Source organism: Vicugna pacos, chromosome 8 (assembly GCF_048564905.1).
Source record: "Vicugna pacos chromosome 8, VicPac4, whole genome shotgun sequence".
Taxonomy (NCBI): domain Eukaryota; kingdom Metazoa; phylum Chordata; class Mammalia; order Artiodactyla; family Camelidae; genus Vicugna; species Vicugna pacos.
Genome location: NC_132994.1, coordinates 60,019,270 through 60,040,715, shown reverse-complemented (window position 1 = coordinate 60,040,715; position 21,446 = coordinate 60,019,270). Strand labels below are relative to the sequence as shown.

Here is a 21,446-nt window from a genome sequence, read left to right as displayed (position 1 = left end):
TATTTAAAGGTGCCTGAACTATTATTATAATAAAATTTCATCTAGCTAGACTCCAACTTTCTGATCTGAAAGTAACTGAAAAGGTAAGTAAAAATTAACTTTTAACAATAAAGAGCAGCTCTGAGCGACTTGGCAATAAATGAATGGCTGCAGGGAACCGACGCTTTGAAGACCTGCTCTGATTGGTCAGGTTACCATGAGTGCCCTGCTCACTTGACAAAGTTCACAGAGGCGGCCTGTGTACAAAAGCTACTCCAGTGTGTTTAATGTAAGCATAGAGTACGCTAATTTTTTTTAAGTATTGGCACTTGAAAGGTTAACGTCCACTGTCTGAAAATTACTCTCTCTAGAAGAGCACAGGACTCTAGACAGCCAGCCTTTTCTCTGTTGTCCATGATGCTGCCTCAGACTCTTAAGGCTTCCAAACAAACAGTGGTCTGTTAGTAGAAAAAGAGCCTGGACTTGGGTGACTTTGCCTGGGTTGGAGGGCAGTTAAGAACTGGGGTTTGAGTCAGGTTGAGGTTGAGGCAGTAAGCCCGTGTCCTAGAAGTGGCCGTCCTGCAGGTCGCTGGCCCCCCAGGGTGGGGCTGGAGAATGAGGAAATGTTCCCATAAACAAAAGGGGGAAAGATGAGCAGAACAATTTACTCGAGGGTGGTGCCTGCACATTTAAATGCAGCCTGAGCTTTGTCTGAGCCGTCACTTCTGTCTCCCTCCATGGGAATCTCTTGTGTCCCCTCCAAAGGCACCACATCAGTGAATTAAACCAGTTTTATTCCCACTCTGTTTACACCATAGACTTGAGTCCTTCTGCACGGTGACCTTACAAACAAATTAACTTAGATGTATACAAATTATTTCGTCTCATCCCCTGGAAGTTTAAACAGGTGTGATAAACAACTTATGTTCTGCCCTCAATGAGTGAAGAGGAGTGGTTTGAATAAGCAGGGATGGTTTTTGTTTCTGTACCAGTAAAGCACTCAGACACACTGGGGAGTTTTTTTTTTTCTTTTTTCTTTTTTCTTTTTCTTTGAATTGGCAGATTGAACCTCACACAGACCTGAAGTCATGGTTTGGAGTAGATAATACTGAGTCCATGAAAACAGGTGTCTCTGTCATAAGGGAAAGTGTGCTTTGTCCTCCATCAAAACACTGTGCACCTGACTCCTGCCACTCAGGAGAAGCACAGACAGGTGGATCCGAGTGCAGAAGGACCTCTTACAGCACACCGGGAGGATGGGGAGTCGTGTTGCATTAGAGCCATGTGAAGGAGCGCGTTGATGCTGAACTGGTTGGGGTAGGGGGGGAGGAAAAGCGCTGTTTTCAAGCGGCTAAAGCAAGAAACTGTTCCTCTTCTCTCCGCAGATAGCCCGGGGATCCAGGACATGCCCCAGCGCTAGTGATGCGGTTTGCCTTTCTGCTCCTGGAACCTCATCTGTGCCTCAGACTTTCCCCTCTCAGCCCGAGACTGCATGGAAGTTGGGATGTGGGAAGCAGCAAGCAGAGCTAGTGGTAACTGAGAGGCCCATGTCTGGGTAGAACCAGGTCCAGGACCACAACGCTGCCTCCTCTCTGGCCTGGAGTTCAGCTGCTGTGGCTTTGCCGATGTGCTCAGCACCATCCTTCTATTTGTACTTAAATGGCACAGTATTTGGTCAGCGCATCTGAAAAGGAAGGTGTGAGAGACAAAGCCCATGGCCACGTACCCCTGCCAATTATGTGGCAAGACGTTCCTCACCCTGGAGAAGTTCACTATCCACAATTATTCCCACTCCAGGGAGCGACCCTACAAGTGCTTGCAGCCAGACTGTGGCAAAGCCTTCATTTCCAGATATAAATTAATGAGGTGAGAGGCTTTAGAAAAGGTATGTCCTTTAACACATACCTTTAAAAAGGCTTTGCTAGCCCTCAGAGCAAACACTGCCTGGGGAAAGGGATGCAGAGTGTGGAGGCATTTCTGCCTTTAAGGCTGTATCCCCAGTGATTACTCTAGTTCTTTCTGTATGACAGTTGTGCTCTGCAGTGTCCAGTTCACTTTTTCAAGAAGTATTTCTTGTGTTCCTACACTAAGCCAGGCCTAAGGACAGAAAGATGAGAAGACACATGGCTGGGGAGATAGTCATGCAAACACAATTAGGATGCAATCTGACAGAGCTAGGCAGGCGGAGGAAGTTGTTCTCCACGGCCTGATATCTGGGGAGGCAGCTCAGAAAGGTGCCATCTTCAGCTGTGACATAAACAATGAACGGGAGGCGGACAGGGAGGAGGTTCTGGGAAAGCCCTCAGCTTTGGCCTTAAAGCACATGTGGACAGAGGGTGGTGTTGGAAGAGGAACGGGGTGAGGCTCAAAATGTAAGCAAGACGGAAGTGGCTCAAGACAGGCCTTGTCTACTGCCCTAAAGGGTTTGTTTTCTTCTCATAAGTCTAAGAACTGAAAAACCTGATTTGAGTAGGATGTTAGAAAGATGGCTCTGGTAGTAATTTGGAGAAGAGAGAAGAGGCAAGTGGGCTGAAGTGCCGTCTGCTGTAATTGGCCAGGGATTGTATATCGGGGGCTTATCCAGGTCCTGAGAGTCAGGGTGGAGGAAGAATCACCTCTGAGTGCCAGTTTCCCAAGTTTTTCAACTTGGGTCTAAAAGCCACCCTAACAGGTGGAATTCTGTTGGGTATACAGATGTTGAGTATGAGCATTGAATCAGATTTTCAAAGGTGTCCATGATACGACAAAGGATAAAAACTACTCTTTTAGGAGATAGGTCCATTTAGTCTGAGTTACTTTTTGAGTGCCTATGAGGTACTCACTTCCATGAGGGAAATAAATATTACATGTAGCTTCTGCCTGTAAAGGATTTTTATATCATAGAAAAGACGACGTATACTCAAAATCAGTAAGTTGCACAACACTCCGACAGTGAAGGCCGTGTGCTGTGTACATGGTACCCTTAGAGCTGTACGCACAGAACTCCCAATCATACATGCTTCTTTTGAGACTTGACATCTGAAAATACATCTCTTGCCTCTAGTCTTCATGAAATAAACTTTAACTTTTAAACTACATATAAATGCATAGGTGAGAGTCAGAATTTAGCAAGAATTTCCATTTGAGTGGTATGAGCACAAACCACATTATTATTAGATCCTGGAGTGCCCCTTCAGGAAAGCACTTGAGAGAGAGAGAGAGAGAGATAAATTATGTTCCTGGCCCTTAAGAGTAGCATTGTTATAGATAATGTAATATAATAAGGTGATTTTTTAAAATAAGCCTATAAATGCTTAAAATCAAATGTGTCCTGTACACCAGCCAATCTTTAGTTGCCATAAACGTAAGTATTGAGTGCCTACTGTGTGCACCAATTTTGTTGCAAAGGCTTCCTGTTTTGCAGCAAGGTTCTTATGTGTACACAGTAATTATCCTTGCTCGAACACCAAAAGCAGCGTTAGCTGCAGTTAAGCCACAACGAGGATATTATAACTGTAGGTAAAGACTGAAACACATATAGGAGATGAATACTTGGAAGAGACGGTGGAGCTAACAGATTATTGGAATGGCAGGAATTAGGTGGGATTACTGTGGTAAACCGCACTGAAGATGGTATCTTAAGCAATATTTAGGAGGTGGTGGTTCTGAGCAAGGGAAGCAGCTTGTTCGGCTAAGGGTGTGAAGTGAGGTAAAAAAGGGAAGCAGTGTACTTTGTGCAAGAACCGCCTTCCCTGCCTCAGCCGCCATTTCTTGCCTCTCTGGCCTGAAGCAGTGATCTGATAAAGAATAGAAGAGTGAGGCGGCAGGATGCTTTAGGGTCTTTTTGGTTTTTTTTTTTAAAGGGTAGCATCCATCCATTTCCCTCAGTTGCAACTTAAGCTCCATTTTATAAGCAGAGATTGAAGAAGAAAATAACCAACTTGCTTAACTAGGAAAGAGAACATGGGACCTAATGCAGCAAATGGTGAAAGCAGTCAGATGGAGACGGCAAAGGGCAGGAATAGATGACTTGGCAAGGCAGACAGAGTCCCTGGTTGGGAGTCTTCCTGTCAGCAGTTACCCCAGAGAAATTCTCAGATAATTGACATGGTCCAGGTGACACCCAAAGGTGGTGTTATTTGGTGCTGACCATAGGCCAGACAAACTGGTGGCTTCTTGGGTCGTGAGGTAAGAAGAGAAGCTGAGGGAGGGAAACAAGATGAGGAAGTAATTTCAGCTATAAGATGACCACATGCTGGATTGGGACTGCTGCCTGAGCAAGTGAGGGATAAATTAAAAGGAGAAGACTTGGATGCCAGGCAAAGGAAAGAGTCAGAATACTCAGAGGGATGGGAACTGGTGAAATGTGAAGAGCAGTGTTACAACTGCTCAGGTGCGAGCGGTGTCGGCCTCTGCCCATCTCACGGACGTACAGGATCAGGGCAGGATGGCGTGGGTGGGAAAGGCCAGGTCCAGAGCTGTAAACTTGGCATTGATCTACACTTGTGTGATAAATGCAATCTAATCAGATAAAAACCTGCTGCAAAGAAATAGGAGAGAGGCAAGAATAGAAGATCCAGAACAGAGCTTTGGGGTCCTAGTCACGCAAGTGCTGGACCAAATAGAAAGAAAACTGTCTAAATGCCAAATTTATAAACCAGTCCCTTCTCGCATCTATTCCAGATGCTGTATCTGTGAATATCTCGTCAGAGAACATGGTTATTTGCCCTCTAGCAGGCTGTAGGAACCCTTTCTATAACCTGACTGCATTTAAATACATCCAGAATTCAGAGAGACCAGCACCACTTCAGATCCCCCAGATACTCACTGCATTGGCCTCTATTTCTCAGTGTTGTTTGTACCTGTCTTAGCTGTTGCCTTACAAACAGGTAAGACAGGTACAAAGCACGTGGTGTCCTGGAGGAGCAGCTTAGTCCTTTTAGAAAAAGCCCTTTTGCCAGTGAAGTTACCAATGACCTTTAGGAAGTGAGTTGAAAGTGTCTAAGATGGATTTGAAGAACTGGAGACACATCTGAAATGACAGCCAATAGGAGAGTATTAACTGGAAGAATCCAAAACTTAAGCGTAATCTCACGGGAGGCACGAGGCGAAGGCTCAGAACAGGTAGTGAGATTGGCCTTCTGGGTCCAATTAGACACTTTCTCTGAGGTTAAGGATAGACTTTTTAGCGTTATATCTATGGCCTGAACTTCTTGTCCCAGTCAGGACCAAGCAGGAATTGTGTTAGGAGCAAGAACAGTAACAATGGTGGGGGTGGTGATGGGGGTGTGGGATTCTGTATAGAAGGCAAATTGGATCACTTTTGGAAATTCAGAAATTTTCAGAGTATAGAACGGTCATTTATATACCTCCCTGAAAAGTATTTTTTATGATCTTACATTTAAAAATATTTGTATACTTGTATTTGTTTAGAAATCTGTATATACAAGGAAATTATGTTCTCAAAGTACATTCCTTATAGGTGTGAAAGTTGCATCATGTAGGCCTTTTTTATTACAAAGGTTATGTGTAAAATCTGGAAAATACAGAAAAGTATTTTTTAAAACTAAAATACACATACCACCACCTAGAGAGAACTACTGTTAACATTTTACTGTTGTCGCTGCACCTTTCTTCGGCTCTTACAAAGCTGGGTCTGTTGTGGCATGTTTCCCTCTGCTCCTAGGCACATGGCTACCCACTCACCCCAGAAGTCCCACCAGTGCGCTCACTGCGAGAAGACCTTCAACCGGAAAGACCACCTGAAAAACCACCTCCAAACACACGACCCCAACAAAATGGCCTTTGGGTGTGAGGAGTGTGGGAAGAAGTACAACACCATGCTGGGCTACAAGAGGCACCTGGCCCTCCACGCGGCCAGCAGCGGCGACCTCACCTGCGGCGTCTGTGCCCTGGAGCTGGGGAGCACAGAGGTGCTGCTGGACCACCTCAAAGCCCACGCCGAGGAGAAGCCCCCTAGTGGAACCAAGGAAAAGAAGCACCAGTGCGACCACTGTGAAAGATGCTTCTACACCCGGAAAGACGTGCGGCGCCACCTGGTGGTCCACACAGGCTGCAAGGACTTCCTGTGTCAGTTCTGCGCCCAGAGATTTGGGCGCAAAGACCACCTCACACGACATACCAAGAAGACACACTCACAGGAGCTGATGAAGGAGAGCCTGCAGTCTGGAGACCTTCTGAGCACCTTCCACTCCATCTCTCCCCAGTTTCAACTGAAGGCTGCCCCGCTGTCTCCTTTCCCTTTAGGAGCTCCTGCACAGAACGGGCTTGCAAGTAGCTTGCCAGCTGAGGTACACAGCCACACCCACAATCCCCCGGAGCCAACCTCCCAGCCTGTACCGGCGCTGCCAGAGCTCCTGGCCCCCCTGCCCCCCGTGGCCTCTCCCAGCTCTCCCCCCCCACCCCTCCAGAATCACAAGTACAACACCAGTTCTACCTCGTACTCCCCACTTGCAAGCCTGCCCCTCAAAGCAGATACTAAAGGATTCTGCAATACCAATTTGCTTGAGGACTTGCCTCTGCAAGAGCCTCAGTCACCTCACAAGCTCAGCCCAGGTTTTGATCTGGCCAAGGGAGGTGCTGGTAAAGTCAGCCTGCCCAAGGAGCTGCCTGCAGACGCTGTGAACCTAACAATACCTGCCTCTTTGGACCTTTCCCCCCTGTTGGGCTTCTGGCAGCTGCCCCCTCCTGCTACCCAAAATGCCTTTGGGAATAGCACTCTCACCCTGGGGCCTGGGGAGTCCCTGCCCCACAGGCTAAGCTGTCTGGGGCAGCAGCAACAAGATCCCTCACTAGCCATGAGCACTATGAGCCTGGGCCAGCTCCCCCTCCCCCCCATCCCCCATGTGTTCCCGGCTGGCACTGGCTCAGCCATCCTGCCTCATTTCCACCATGCATTCAGATGACTGGTTTTGAAAGCCTACCTTTCTCATTCTGGAAGATGTTTTAAGAAGCATTTTAAATATCAGTTATGATACAAGGAAAGATTTGGAGAACAGGACTGGACTATGGCTTATTCAGTGATAACTGGCTTGAGCGAAGAGAGTTCTCGAACTGCATGTATTGTGCCAATCTGTCCTGAGTGTTCATGCTTTGTACCAAATTTAATAAGCAAGTATTCTTTAATGGAACTGCAATTGTCATAACCGACATCCATACGAGGGCTGCTATATATAGGTGTTTGTCAAATTGAATTTGATCGTAAGCCATGATCATAATAATGTTAACTAAATAACTTTATGTGGCACTGCCTAGTAAGGGAACTATGGAAAGGTTCGGATTTCTCCAAAATGGGAGAATTTTTAAAATAAGAAAATAACCTTTATATTGCATATTATAACTAGGCTGTGTATTTCTTTTCAGGGATTTTTCTACCTTCAGGGTTGGATGTAGTTTAGTTACTATTGCCATAGCCAACCTATAGTTTTACAGAAACAATTTCTTGTGGAATAATAGACGTCTCCATTTTAAAAAAGCATTTTAAATGTAGTTTGAATATTTTCCACAGGATGCTACAATGTGAGTTATCATTTACTTCATTTATCTTAAAGACTAAACTGATTGTCAGTTACGTCTGACAGAAAAAAAAAATCACTGTGTAACCAGGTTAAGTGGTAAAATAATCCAGGCGTCAGTCAAAACAAGCATTTTACTGACTTTAATATTGATTATATTTTTAACAGGAATTTAAGAATATTACTGGAATTAAAAATATATATATATATTAAACAAGAATTTCCTTTGCTCTCTCTGGCTTAAAATACTACTCTGCTTAAGTATTTTTAATCACCAATAAGTAATTGCATTTTAAAATTCATCATTTAAGTCAATATTAGTTTTATTCAAAAAAGATAACATTTTACAATGTAACTATTATCTCTCTCTTGAATTTGGTATCTAATGAGTTTTTAAAATATAAAACCTAACCTTTTTTTAAAGCTCCTTTGTCTTTTGTGTTTAGAGGCTTTCTATATGAAGATATATCTTACATATAATAAACTCTACAAATTCTGCATATGGCTTGACTGGTTTTTATGTACAGCCACGCCGTGGAACTGTCCACACTGAGATGTAAAACATTTCCACCTCCTTGGCTGGCGTCCTCCTGCCCCCTCCTGGTCATTACATCCCCTACAGAAACTGCTATTCTGACCTTTATTCAGTATCTCTTAGAAACTTATCTTTTTTCTGAGTAAAATCATAATGATTTAAGGTAGACGCTTACATGCTTCCATTAAATTCACGGTGCTAAGAACTTACTTCTAAATTATGAATCTTTCCAGAGTGACACACCATTTATTTTGGATGTACAGGTCAGAATACTAGCTACTGGAGTCTAGTCTACATAGGCTACCATGATTCAGTTTCACAGTGGTGGTTACCATTAATTTCTAGTTCAAATAGAAATTAGTATTGGGATTTCTTCAGAAAATATGCCCCATAATACTGTTTGTTTTTGCTTTTTTTTTTTTAACCTCTAGAGTGGCTAGAGAAAGAGAAGCCTTGAGTTTGTTTGCCCATTAAAGCAGCATGTTAGCCAAATACAAGAAACTGTGGTTGAAAGCCCTTAACAGAGATGCTGATGACCATAAAGGGTGGAGGGCACTGCAGACAAGCCACCCGGGGCGGGGCTGGGTTGTCGCAGGTATGGAACTGACATGGTGGATCCTTAAACTAACAGTTCCACTTGAGGGGGCGTGGAGAAATGAGACAGAGGGACATAAGTTGCCTTGCCAGCAGGAATCCACTGTGCTGGGATGTCTGAGACAGTCCCCATATCCGCTCTTACCTCTCCAAGGGAAGGCAACCTCCCAGGGCATGAGGAGAGGGGCAGAGCAGTGGCCCACCTCAGCTAAAGCCTCCCAAATTCCATTTATAGAAATACTTCCACAAATACTCTTACATGGCTTAGGAGTCTTCAGTCAGTTCCAGAGCACATACCTGATTTATCTGAGCATAAAACATAGCATTTGGTCCCCCAAACACAGATCATAAGACTTTCAGATACCATGTTTGCTGTACTTCACGTAGTAGGTACTTAAATTTAAACAGGAAAAAAGAAAAAAAAAAGACTTACTCCTAAATAAAATTCCTTGAGTTTAATACAAAAAAAAAGAAATTATTAGATTAAAAAGCTGTCTTAATGACTCTACAAAAAGAGTTTATAAGATAACCAATAGAAAAAAAATGGTTGAGACACCACATCCCAACAGAGGTACATAAACCAGTGGTGAAATGAACCATTAGTGGACTGCTGATTTAGCCATGATAAATAAATGGCCTGAGGCCTCTAAAAGCATCCTTTCCACAGGGTGGGAAGGTTACGATAACCTGTTCCCTCTCCACTGCAATGTCTCCCCCAAAGCCAACTCTGCACTGGTGTATGTGAGACAATTCTCCACGGTACACAGATGGCCATTTAAAATAGGAGGAGTTACCAACTACAGTCTAATGTTTATTAGAAGCAAATATCAAAGCTGAGATTTCACAGCTCTTATGTAGAATAAAGCTAAGTAAAAAATGATTTTCCTAGTAAGTAAGAATTCTAGTATTCCAAAGACTGTTTCACTAATGGTTCTAATATCACAAGAACGTTTTCTTAAAAAGCCCATTAAATGTCCACTTTTTAGAAAGCTTCAAATGAATCTTTAAATCAAGCACTATTGTTACAGTTTGATGTGTTGCTCAAGGATTTTTTTTGAATTCTGAATACAGTAGATAAGAAAACTTGAAGCCAGTTTTTACTTGTTCTACATGATGTCTCTAGAAGAATCATGGGCATGTAAACAGACACCTCCCGTTTCTTGCCCTTAAGTGGCATTCCTGGGTACACAGCCATCCAGCCTGGTGACTTTCAGGGAGCTGGCCTGAAAGCAGAAAGAAAAGCCATTTACTTTAGAACTTCATCGTTTCCACATTGAGAACATTAAATAGTATAGGTCTCTTTAAATTTTTAATTGTTTTAACAAATAATTCACAGTATCAGATAAGTCTCCAGTTTCATAGCAATCCTGTTCAATGTCAATCTCAGGGAACTGTCCTTGTTTGGGAAAAGGGACAGAGCAGTAGCCTTCTAGGTCAAAATGAAGAATCATTTCTCTTCCCTGTTAAATCCAAGAGACAAAAACTGAACATCATTTCAAACCATATGTTTAACAAAAGGTTAAGTTTCAAGAGCGTGCATTTTATTAGCCCAAATCAGGGTTTGCCCCGATTCTTCTTCGACTGGCCTGCTATGGATTCATTCTCTTACATGCTCATTAGATGATCAGCAACACCTGGATTAGAGGTTTATTTCTTTTTCCTTACCTGGACTCTAGGAGTTAATCTTTTTTAGAAGATTTAGTAAATCCTTGTCTGAGTTTTGCTCCAGAAGCAGGGTCCACTGCTAATCCTTTGCAGACATAAACAGATTTGTTATTATGTAAAAGCAAACATGAGCAACAGAAAAAAGGAATGATTATGAAATCCTCACACCGAATTCAAAAGTCTCGATTCTTCCGTTTTGTTTTGTTTTGTTTTGTTTTGTAGCTACAGACAAGTTCTCAGTCCCTATCCTGGGCCAAATAATAAGGAAAACAGAGTCTGTCTCAGGAGGCTTCTCTCCTCCACCCCTTGGCCTTCACTTACCCATGGATGGGCCCCTCGGACCCCTGCCTAGGGAGCCCGCCATCTGTATAGGCTGACTCTCAACATGTCTCCCCACTAGTGCCCTGGCCTTCAAAGTGCACCCCGAGTATTTAATGCTCTCACAATCCTGCTAAGAAGGGTTTGTTAAGCCTTAGCCTTACAGAAGCATGAGATGCCTTCCCTCCCAGGGGTTATTTACACAGTGATGGACTCCTTCCCTAAACAGGACACTTCTCCTTTGTGTCCAGCAGCCCTGTTGGGTGTGGATGTGTAGGAGTTTATGGATACAGACGTACCATACCAGAGTCTGTTTTGGACTACATGGCAGGGAAGAGGATTCTCAGAGAACCCATTTTTTGTTTAAAAAAGAAAAAGGAGAAAGAGTAAGTCCCTTCTGTCCTCAAGGCCTCCTTTCTAATCAGTGTTTTTACAAAGGGGGAGTAGCCAAACAATCCAAGGAAACCGTGAATCAACCACTAAAGGACATGAGAATGTAGAGAACGTTCAGTGTTCCTATTACCCAGAGATCTACAAGTTTTATTTCTTCCAAAGAATCAGCAACTGACCCTTTAATACTCAATACATTTGCTACACAGTTAAGTTAGGTAAGGAGGGCATGCTAGGGCAGGGTAGGTGCTTACCCTGGTCGAATCCACAGGCTCCAGAAAGAAAAGCAGAACCCACACCAACAAAGCTGTGAAACGTAATTCACTAAATACAGGAAGCAACACAGCCCTAGAGTCCAGAACTCCATTTCACAGTGATCTTAGTCTCTGTCTAAAGGTACCTTCCCTGTAAGTCAGTCACTCTGATACCAAAAACCCTTGAGAAAATAGCCAGGTAGATGTTTGATGACTAGACTCCAAACTCATTTCCCATCTGAACAATAGACTCTCTGTGAGAACGAAGGAAGAGCCATGCCTTTTTCTAAAACTATTAATATATATGTGTGTGTGTATGTTTACTAAATAACATATCATATATATTTAATAATACATAATATAGGTTAAATAACATATAATATAAAAGTCTCCTTAATGTTTATATTTTTCGACCCAGTTTTCCCAAAATAGATAAACTCTTTGGCATAAGGAAATATTTAAAATTTGTTAGTGGAAAAAACAGGATGTGCACAAGGACTATGATCCTAACTTTGATAAAAGGAAAGCAAAACAGAAGAGAACAAAGAGGAAAAGATAGGAAAAGTTATCAGTTAACAGGAGACATGTCAGGGTGTGGAATTATGGGTGATTTTTATCTTCTTTATACTTTTTCTCCATTTTCCAGTATCTTCTACAATAAGCATTAATTTCTTACATGGCTTTTTTTTTTTAAACGCTCTTTCTCAAGAGACATTTTGCAGGACAACTTAACACGTCTAGAAACAAAAATTTCCTAGGCCATCGTAATAGCCTAACTTGCACAGACAGGCATGCCTGGAGCCGAGACACCAGTGTCAGCATTCATCACACATGGCCTGGGCTTCTTACCAAGCATGTACAGCCCTCCGTGCTCTGGTGCCAGCCTTCCAGTCTAACTTTAACTTCTGTTCACACCCCAACTCTTCTCTACGCTCTGGCCAAATGGGCCATTTGCTTCCAGAGTATGTCCTCTGCATTCTCGTTTTCATATCTTTGTTCATTCCTTCTGCAGCTTTTCTCCACTGGTCCAAATCTGGCTCATCCTGAAAGCTCTTCCCAAATGCTCCCACCTCTGTGAAGCTTCCTCTCTCAGACCGTCAACTCGTCCATAAAGCCCCCTGGGCAAAGTTGGTCTCTTTCTTGTATTCTCTTAGGACGTTTACATCCCACCGTTAAATGTTATATATAATGATTGACCGCTTCTCCCCCTTGACGGTGAAGAATCCACAGGCATAAGAAACAAGCATGCATAGTAACTGTGAGCTGAATGAATGAATCCTCTTGAACACCCATGGCAGTTGTGTGTCAACTTCATGCAACATCACATGCTCTCTAAGAGCAGAGGCTTGCCTGAACAAGCATAGCTTCTCAGAAGGCTCTGGGATGGAGAAGGATTGTGCCTCACACTCACTTCCCCTGATTGTGAATTTAGAACCAAGTGTTATAAATGGGAGACACTAAATGCCTATTTTACTCAAGAGAGTTGAAGAATGAAAGCCAGGGGCTGACCACCAGCTAGATGAAAAACAGTGATAGGATTTATGTGGAAGGCAAGTGACACCAAATGGCCTAAAGTACTGACTGTCAATCTAGAAACAGCAACGTTTCAACAACAATACAACTTTTAAAAGACCCTCCTATTAACAAATAGATTAATGGCCAGTAGATACAAATATGATTCACACATGGGCCTGTTTACGTTAGTGAAATGTACCCAGTGCTTTTCCCCCAAGCCTTAAAGAGTTGTGAGAATTCACCTCCCGCAATACGCTCCTGCTTCCTCCCCAGAATGGCTCCGAGTGAAATGTGACTAATTGAAAAGCACACTAACGCTGGTGACTTTATTTTTAAATATGAACAGGTGAGGCCACAGGAAAGAACAAGAAATTAAACTGCAACAGCATCTTAAGCCTGAAATAAGACCAAAAGCTATCCCTTAAAGCTAATTAGTATGACCACTCGACTCATAAGCCGATAAGTTGAGAAATTATAGAATCAAGATACCTACTTTCTCTCATATATTTCATTCAGAATGTATTTACTGAGCACCTCATATGTGCCATGAACAAGTGTAACAGGTAGGGATATGGTTGTATAAGAAAAATAGACAAAGCAGACAGATCCCTGCCTTCTGGAAACTTACATTTCCCTTTTTTGGGGGTGGGACAGGAAGGAGATAAACAAATACGTATTGAATATTAGATGATGATAAACGCTATGTTTTTAAAAAAAACTACAAAGAGAATTGTGGAGGGCTTGATTACTTTTAAACACAGGGGCCTCACTGTGAAGACAACACTCAGCAGAGTACTGGAGGGAGAGACGGAAACAGCAGTGCAGATTAGAGAGGGAGCGTTTTGGTTTTCCGTGGCGGGAGCAGCCAGTGCAAAGGCCCTGAGGCAGGAGTGTGTAGGAGCAACAGAGGCCGCTGGAGCTGGAGTGAGAGGGAGCAGGGGAAGGTGAGGCCAGTGGTGGTACAGGACCTAGTGTGGGCCATATTAGAACTCTGCCTTTTACTTAGCAACACCACAGTGGTTATAAACCACCATTAACTAGTCAAAAGCAAATACCATCTTGCTCAGCTCTCCTGTCCTACTAATCTATTTCCCAATGGTGTCTTTACAATACCCCATTTAATGTCACATACTGGGACACAGGACTGCCGAGTCCTAATTCAGGACCCCTCCACTTATGCCTTGCTGCTGCTTTAAAGAAATTATTATTAGTTCAAGGAGGGAAACTTCCCTTATTTTCAACAGTACGCCTGTCTTCCCCTGCTCCCAGTCTCCTTCCAAGTTGACCAGACCAGGAACGAAGTCCCGGGGCTGCGGCTACACCAGGACCTGACTTTGCACCCCGTCAGAGTCGTCTAAGCCTGATGAATGAAGAAATATTCCCTCTTGGCAAATAAGCTTTAACCTCAAAATCAAAGGAATGCTTTTCACTGGCAGGGAAGCATTGTAATATATTTTTTGAAAAAAATAAGAAAAGAAACCATAATATAAAGAAACCGTCTTTTCTGAAGGGCATTATTTGTTATATTTTAGAAAAAAGTTTGTTAGGAGAAGTTCTACCAAACGAATACATACATAATCTGAAATACTTTTCTTCTAAGTGAAAACTAGAACCTACCTCATTGTTAAGTTTTTACAGATCAGGAAAAAAGTGATGACTTGGGTTTACAAGGCTGTGGGGAAGATTTTAAGGTACTAATTCAACGTTCAGTCCATGAAAAGCAACTCACGAGGAATTTAAAAACTAATGATAAAGATTTCTAATGCTGTTACTTAATGGACTGTGAGCCTGGCACTTCTTACTCCGGTTCTGATAGTACCTTCAGAATAAGACTCCTGATTAGAGGTGCCAAGGTGGTCATGAGTGACCTCAGGTGGCCTTCATAATGCATGCTGCTCATAGAGAAGAAGGCCACATTGTCATTAATGCAGCTTCATGAAGAGGGAAAGGCAAGTAGAAACCCAATCCAGCTCTGCTGTTTACCAGCTGTGTGCCCTAAACAAATAACTTACCCTCTCTGGGCCTTGGTTTCCCTTCCCATACACTAAAACATCTGGAGGATTATTGTGAAGATTCAGTGAAAACGAGTCTAGCATATAGTAAGTACTATAATGACAGTTTCCCTTTCTGCTACTTTGAAGAAATTATTTAGTTCTAGGAAGAAAATTCTCCCCTTTTTCCTTTCTTCCCAGCCTTACTGAGATATAATTGGGTAAAACATATAAGTGTAAGGTGTACAATGTGATGATTTGATATACGTGTATATTGCAAAATGATTAGCACAATAAGGTTAGTTAACACATCCATCATCTCCCATAGTTACTATGTGTGTGTGTGTGTGTGTGTATGTGTGTGTGTGGTGAGAACACTTAAGATTTACTTTCTTGACAACGTTCAAGTATATAACACAGTATTTTTAACTACAGTCACTATGCTATATGTACGTTAGGTCCCCAGAACTAATTATTCATCTTATACCTGCAAGTATGCACCCTCTGACAAACATCTCCCCATTTCCCCTATCTCTGCCTCTGGCAACCACTATTTACACTCTGTTTTCATGAGTTTAACTTTTTTAGGTTCCACATATAAGTGAGATATACAGCATCTGTCTTTCTGTTTGACTTATCTCACTTAGCACAATGCCTTTTGTGTCCATCCAGGTTTCACAGATGGTAGGATTTCCCTCTTTTTTATTGCTGAATAACAGTCCACTGTGTATATATACCACATCTTTATCTATTCATCTATCAATGGACACATAGGCTGTTTCTATAGCTTGGCTAGTTGAAAAACGCTGTAATGAACATGGGAGGACAGATATCTCTCTGAAATAGTGATTTCATTTTCTTCCCTTATTTTCAACACAACACCTGACACACTGCCATCTCCCGTTTCTAATCTCTTTTTAATTTTACCAGACCAGAGAACAATGATTCTGGACCCTGCCGCTGCAAACAGATTTGACTTTGTATATTGTCAGAGTTGTCTAATCCTGGTAAATTAGGAAATATCCTTTCTTGGCACATAAGCTTTAACCTCAAACAAACCCACATATCTTTATATCCCAAAGCAACTTTGGATGTCATAGCTTTTGCTGACCGCCAGCAAAACCCACAGCCAACAGTGGTCCCCTCTGACCCCGTCATTCGATAGTCAGGACGCTCACTCCAGCTCACCTGGCCTGCTTGGGACCACACTGGCCTCCAGGGCCCTGTTCTGGAGCAGCGCTCCCACGGCACTGGTTACTGTCGGTTCTTTTTTGGGACTCATCTGAGCCCTACCCTAGAGAGAGAGAGACAGGAGAGGAAACAGTCCTGTACCCTCAGGTAGCACACAGGAGGCAGGGCTGTTTCCTGTTAACTAGCAGCAGGTTGCAGTCTTCACTGGGACCTGCTACACCCAGGGGAAGGGGACACCCTGCATCTTAGTCACCCGGTTCCTGTCCTCCCTGCTGGGGCTCAAAATCATGTCTGGGTCTTGGAGCTTTCATTCCATAATCAAGCTCTCAGTGGAGTGATGATATGTTAATCCTGTAAAATTAGTTGTATGGAGACATAAGAAATCACTTACTGTCAATAAGGACAGTTATGGAACATTTTAGTTTTTCATTACACTTGAAGATGATTTTGTTTTTAAATACATGAACAGAGAAGAAAAACAGACATTGGCAGGCAGTGAATGTTTTAAACATGGGATTCCAACATCCCCACGCCACCCCCTCCCTGCCGAGCAGCAGTAGCAGAACAGTTATATTAATACAGAGTAAGGACCAAAAGGTTCCTTGGGAGCTCCTTTTTACCTCGCTTCAGATCCCTCCATGTTTCCGTGGAAACCACAGTATGATGATAACCTGTTACTCGGAGTGAGATGGGCGCTTGGGTGAGGGTAACTACCAGACGGCAGCAGGCAGCTCATCCCCAGCCAAACAAAGAAAGCTATTTTCAGAGGCCCACATTGGTCTCCGTTGGTTAAGGGTATAACATTTTTAAAGCTGATTATGTTTAAAATAGAAACACATTTCAGCTGTGCTGTTAACAGCCCTTCAAAACTGAAACAACACCTCCCTTTTTGTTCTACTTCTGAATCAGCTCCACTACTAGGCAGGGTCCCAGAGTGGTGAGGCTGGCATCGGGAAACAGCACAGCCGTTCAGATATGCTCTACAGTGAGTTTACTCAGAAAGCAAGCAATTTTTCTTCTGTGTTCCCAATCACCACTTAGCTCTGGAAAACAAGGAGAGGAACAGGGCCAAGTCACTGGTTACACTCAGGACGGCCAGCTGGCCTTCTTCAGGAATAAAAAGCACTTCCGTCCGCTGCTTCCCTCTGCTCCCCCTTGGCCCCACTAATACTGACTAACTTCGCCGACTGGCTAGAACAGGCCTTCGAAGAAATGTAATGCACCCTTCGCTGCTTTAGAAAGCATAGGTAGGGTTATACTCGACAGCTTTTCTGAAACTAACTTGAAGTCAAGCCCAAAGTAGTCATATTCCCCCTAAACGGTGGCCCCATCCCCCCCAGGAAAGGACCATCATCAGCTGGGGGAGGAGGGAGGGCCCGTGTGGAAAGAGGAAAGGCGGAGGGACCCACGTGCGAGGCACTGCACTGGTGTTGTCTGTAATCCTCCCAACAACTCAGCAAGACATAGATTAAAGTGAGTCTCAAAGAATGTCAGTAACTTGTCCAAATTCACCTACAGATAATACAGTGTAAAGCTGAAGTCAAACCCTGACTGCCACTTGGAGAACCTGGGCTCTTTCTACACTGCCCTGCTTCCCATGCTATTCCAGGTGTAAAGACTGAATCTCCAGAACTATATTTATCATAGCCGCCCTGCCTGCCCCACTGACACACCTATCCCTGCCTCCTGTGTTCCTCTGCCTAGATGTGTAGTGTTATCATCTGCCAGGCTCTGGAGCTAGAATCCTTCTTGTCAACCCTGATCCTCTTTTACCCTGTATCCAATCAGCTTCTCAGTTCCAACAATTATTTCTTAAATGCTCCCACTCACATGCACCCCATTAGTCCTCTCTTTCTGTGCCCTCATTTTCTTTTCCCCTTATTGTGATTTCTAATTGGTCTCTGGCCAATCCATCTTGCACATTCATGGCAAGGATTATCTTTCTTAAAAAAACCCAATTCCATGTCACCCCAGCCTGCACTATCCAACCAGTCTAAACTGCTTACAGAATGACACCCAAGGCCAATGATGGACAACTGGCCAGAGAAGTTGAGAAAGTCAGTCTGCAGAGAAAAGAGAAAGCAGAAGCATAGTAGAAAGAAGAGATAAGGTGCAAAGCCGGGAAGGGGGGTTCCTGGGGAATTCCCAGTTCCTGCTTCTGGGCTTGGCATCCGATCCTGGAGCATCTATTCACTTAATCCCTCTTTTCCTTCTCTCTGAGCGAGCCTGAGGTAAAGCCCTTCTAGCTCTGATGCTCACCTTGCCTGTCCCATCGGTCACTCTCCCACAGGCACTCCATGCGTTAGTTCCACATAGTCGGCGCCTCAGGTGACAGGCTGGACATCTTGTGCATAATGTCCTCCCCAACGTCAACTCTAGACTGGTAAACCCATTTGGTATTTCATAATGACATTGTTCCCAAGGCCTCCTCCTCTGAATTACACATCCTTGATCAACCAGCACCTGGCACGGTGTCTGGTACAGAGTAGAGTTTCAGTAACTGTCTCATGTAGTCCATGGGGTACGCTGCTGTCAGAGGGTCCTATCCCCACTACATACTGGATTTCATGCATATCTTTCTAAACATGCTTCATACTGTTAAGGAGCCAGACCAACTTAATCTTTTCTTGGTATCTGAACCCTGTTTATGAAATCGACAGTTTTCATGGTATACTGTAAGTGATGTCCCCGTCACCTTTGATATGCACAAACTGTTTGCTGCTCCAGTTCTGTTCTAAATCTAGTGACTTCCTGGTAAGGTTGTTATTTTACTTATTTGTACCTATTGATAAGAGCTGTTTTATTCATTTACTTTACATTGCTGACGCTGTGGCTTTAAACAGACTAAAGACCCAGCTCTACAGAGCAAAACACACGGCCTGTAGAGCAGACGCTCCTGTGACAGCCTCCCTGCCCCACGCCAGTTTCCCTCCAGGCTCAGAGTTCTTTTGGGATGGTTAAGGCTGAGAACCACTGTTAGAGAGAGAGAGTTTTACCATAATAATATACAAACACTGCTTATATATCCAAGTCTTCATCCCAAGAAGCTTTTAACTGTAGAAAATTTTTTCTACAACACCCAAAGGGGGCGCTAGCTGGCAAACATCCCTCAAAGAAGCCAGCTCCCAGGAGGACGAGTCACAGTAACTGGCTGTCTTGATCCTTACACTTCTCAGGATGGGTCATTTTGATTCCCTGGCAAATTCTCTGTGCTTGCCCAAGAGCTAGCACGTGGGGAGAGAGTCTTACCTGTGCTCTGGATGCCAATTTGGCTGCGGTCTGGGCTGGATTGAAGACTCGGCGAGAAGTCTGATCCTTGCAGAAATTAATATGTCGATTGGCTGCGGTTTCATTAAACCTCCTCATACAGTACGGACATTGAATATAATCTGAAAGTAAAGATAAGAACAAAAAGACAAAAAACATTTCAAAAACAACTCTGGAAGGGGACTACATGAAATGAAATGAATAGGATATGAACTCTGCTCCAACATGAAAGAACAAGGTCCCGAACTCTGGTGTGAGACAGCCTATTCTACGGGAGGAGGCAGGTAGAAGCTCAAGTAAAGGACATGGCAGGGGGAGAAGTTCCCTACCCAGGTACTTACTTCAATTAAGAGTATTCCCTTGCATGGGGAAGTATATTCAATATCTTGTAGTAACCTATCATGAAAAATATATTTATATGTGTGTATATAACTGAATTACCATGCTGTACACCAGAGACTGACACAATATTGTAAATCGACTATGTCAATAAAAAAAAATACATCTAGGTAACTGTGATGACCTACACACAGTTCATCATTACTTAAAGACTAAAAGCTCACTACATTAAAAAAAAAGTATTTCCTTAAAATGTTTACATGATACTTTTTTTTTTTAGAAAACAGAGTAATTGTATATACTTAGGAACTTTCCAATTAAATAAATTATTTCGTGAAAGCTTATGTAAAGAAAGTAGTCCTGGAATCACAGGCTGTGGGTGTTGAGGACTGAAGGGCACAGAAGGTGACCAAGCCCAGGTTGTGGTGCCGAGGGGGACAGAAGGTCGCACACAAGTTGTGTAGCCGCACAGCACGCAGCAGGACCTAAGCAGACATGCACAAGGGCTAGCTCGGTGGTAGAGTGCCTGCCTAGCCTGCACAAGGTCCTGGGTTCAATCCTCCACTTAAAAAATAAGTCAGTAAACAAACCTAATTACCTCCTCTCCTAAGAAAAAAAGAAAGAAAAAAGACGGACCTAACTGGACATGACCCAACGCGCATTGTAATATAACTAGCACTGCGGTTTGGGCCCCTCCTTGGGTTTTCCTGTGTGCGCTGCGGGCAAAGGCACGCGCAAAGTGCGCAAATACCACTACGCGTTCCCAGGGCAAGAGCCGCCAGTCAGTCAGAACGCCACCTCTAGGCGAGGGTGTAAGAGAAGGGGCAAAGGCCGCTGCTTCTGCCTCCCTTCAGTCAGCCTGTTCTGGGAGGTGTACTTTCCCTTTGCTAAATAAATCCTTTAAAATCTTTCACCACATGCACACACACAAACACGCACACGTTATGCAGCTACAGAGGGAGCGCGGTGTTTCAGAATGTGGGGTTTTGGGGGGATGGGATTTGAAGCCAATGTCACACTCCTTCTGCAATGGCTAGATCCACTGAATTCCTAAGTGAGGAGGCAAATAATACTTTCAGAAAAGGGATCAGGAAAAGGGAACAGCAAGGGTTCAAAAAGAGAAAAGGGCAATGAGGGACAAGAGGGCTCCACCTTCCAGAGTAAGAACCTCTCCAGCGGCCCTGGGGGCACGGGGCCTCTGAGGTTGTGCGGAGCACCCATTTGTCTCATTTGCAGTTACTAGACAGTGAGAGAAATGAGAGGTGAGAAAGATCCACACTCTTAGAACGTAATGATGCTCACGGCAAAGCCAGGCTGGAGCCTACTCGTCCAAAGCAGAGAGGAGTGTCGGGGGCACACTGTTCTGTCTTGCTTTAGGCACCTTGACGGGATGACAAAGTGGATGTGAGAGTTAGAAGACAGTATCTCCCGCTCCCCTGGCAGGCTCTGCACAAACCATCAACTCTGTGTGAAAGTCTGGCTTAGGATACAGTGCCTACATATGTGACTGGATATTTAAGGCAGTCATGCCTTCAAAGTTAAGTTTTTTGAAGGCATCTTTTTAAGCTGTTTGGGGAGTCTTCTATTTGAACAAATCACTTCCTAAAATGAATACTCATAAAATTAGAATGTATAATTCTGGAATGTAATAAAAGATTAGCACTTAACCTAATCACTGATTCCATACTTACTAAACACTTATTATGCTCCAGAGGGATATGATGTCTCTGCAATCAAGGACTAAGCTTTCTAATATAAAGACAACTTTCTCCCACGGTGACAAATTCCTTGAACAAAATAAAATAGGACAGCATTGGGAGATGGCAAAGGCTCTGCAGCCTGTCTGACTGGTTCTCAGTCCCAGCTCCTCACCTGCTGCGTGTGTGAACTTAAC

General features: G+C 43.5%; 2 protein-coding genes across 6 annotated transcripts in view; one reads left to right on the top strand and one right to left on the bottom strand.

The window, feature by feature from the left end:
* The window catches only part of PLAGL1 (PLAG1 like zinc finger 1), a 64,931-nt gene extending 56,938 nt beyond the window's left edge, over positions 1–7,993 (top strand). For 3 of the 4 annotated variants that reach the window (XM_006197753.4, XM_072965965.1, XM_072965964.1), the window contains 2 exons: positions 1,365–1,845; positions 5,645–7,993. In XM_006197753.4, the coding sequence (XP_006197815.1) occupies positions 1,694–1,845; positions 5,645–6,884 (1,392 nt within the window). In that variant the 5' untranslated portion in view covers positions 1,365–1,693 and the 3' untranslated portion in view covers positions 6,885–7,993. The remainder of the gene's footprint in view (positions 1–1,364; positions 1,846–5,644) is intronic. The other variant, XM_015247187.3, reaches the window with a different exon arrangement.
* A 1,638-nt stretch (positions 7,994–9,631) lies between these two features.
* ZC2HC1B (zinc finger C2HC-type containing 1B) overlaps positions 9,632–21,446 on the bottom strand; it is a 33,059-nt gene continuing 21,244 nt past the window's right edge. For both annotated transcript variants that reach the window (XM_031679994.2, XM_031679995.2), the window contains exons 5-8: positions 19,196–19,335; positions 15,944–16,049; positions 10,288–10,372; positions 9,632–9,845 (exon numbers count right to left, since the gene is read on the bottom strand). In XM_031679994.2, coding sequence (XP_031535854.1) covers positions 10,302–10,372; positions 15,944–16,049; positions 19,196–19,335 — 317 coding nt within the window. In that variant the 3' untranslated portion in view covers positions 9,632–9,845; positions 10,288–10,301. The remainder of the gene's footprint in view (positions 9,846–10,287; positions 10,373–15,943; positions 16,050–19,195; positions 19,336–21,446) is intronic.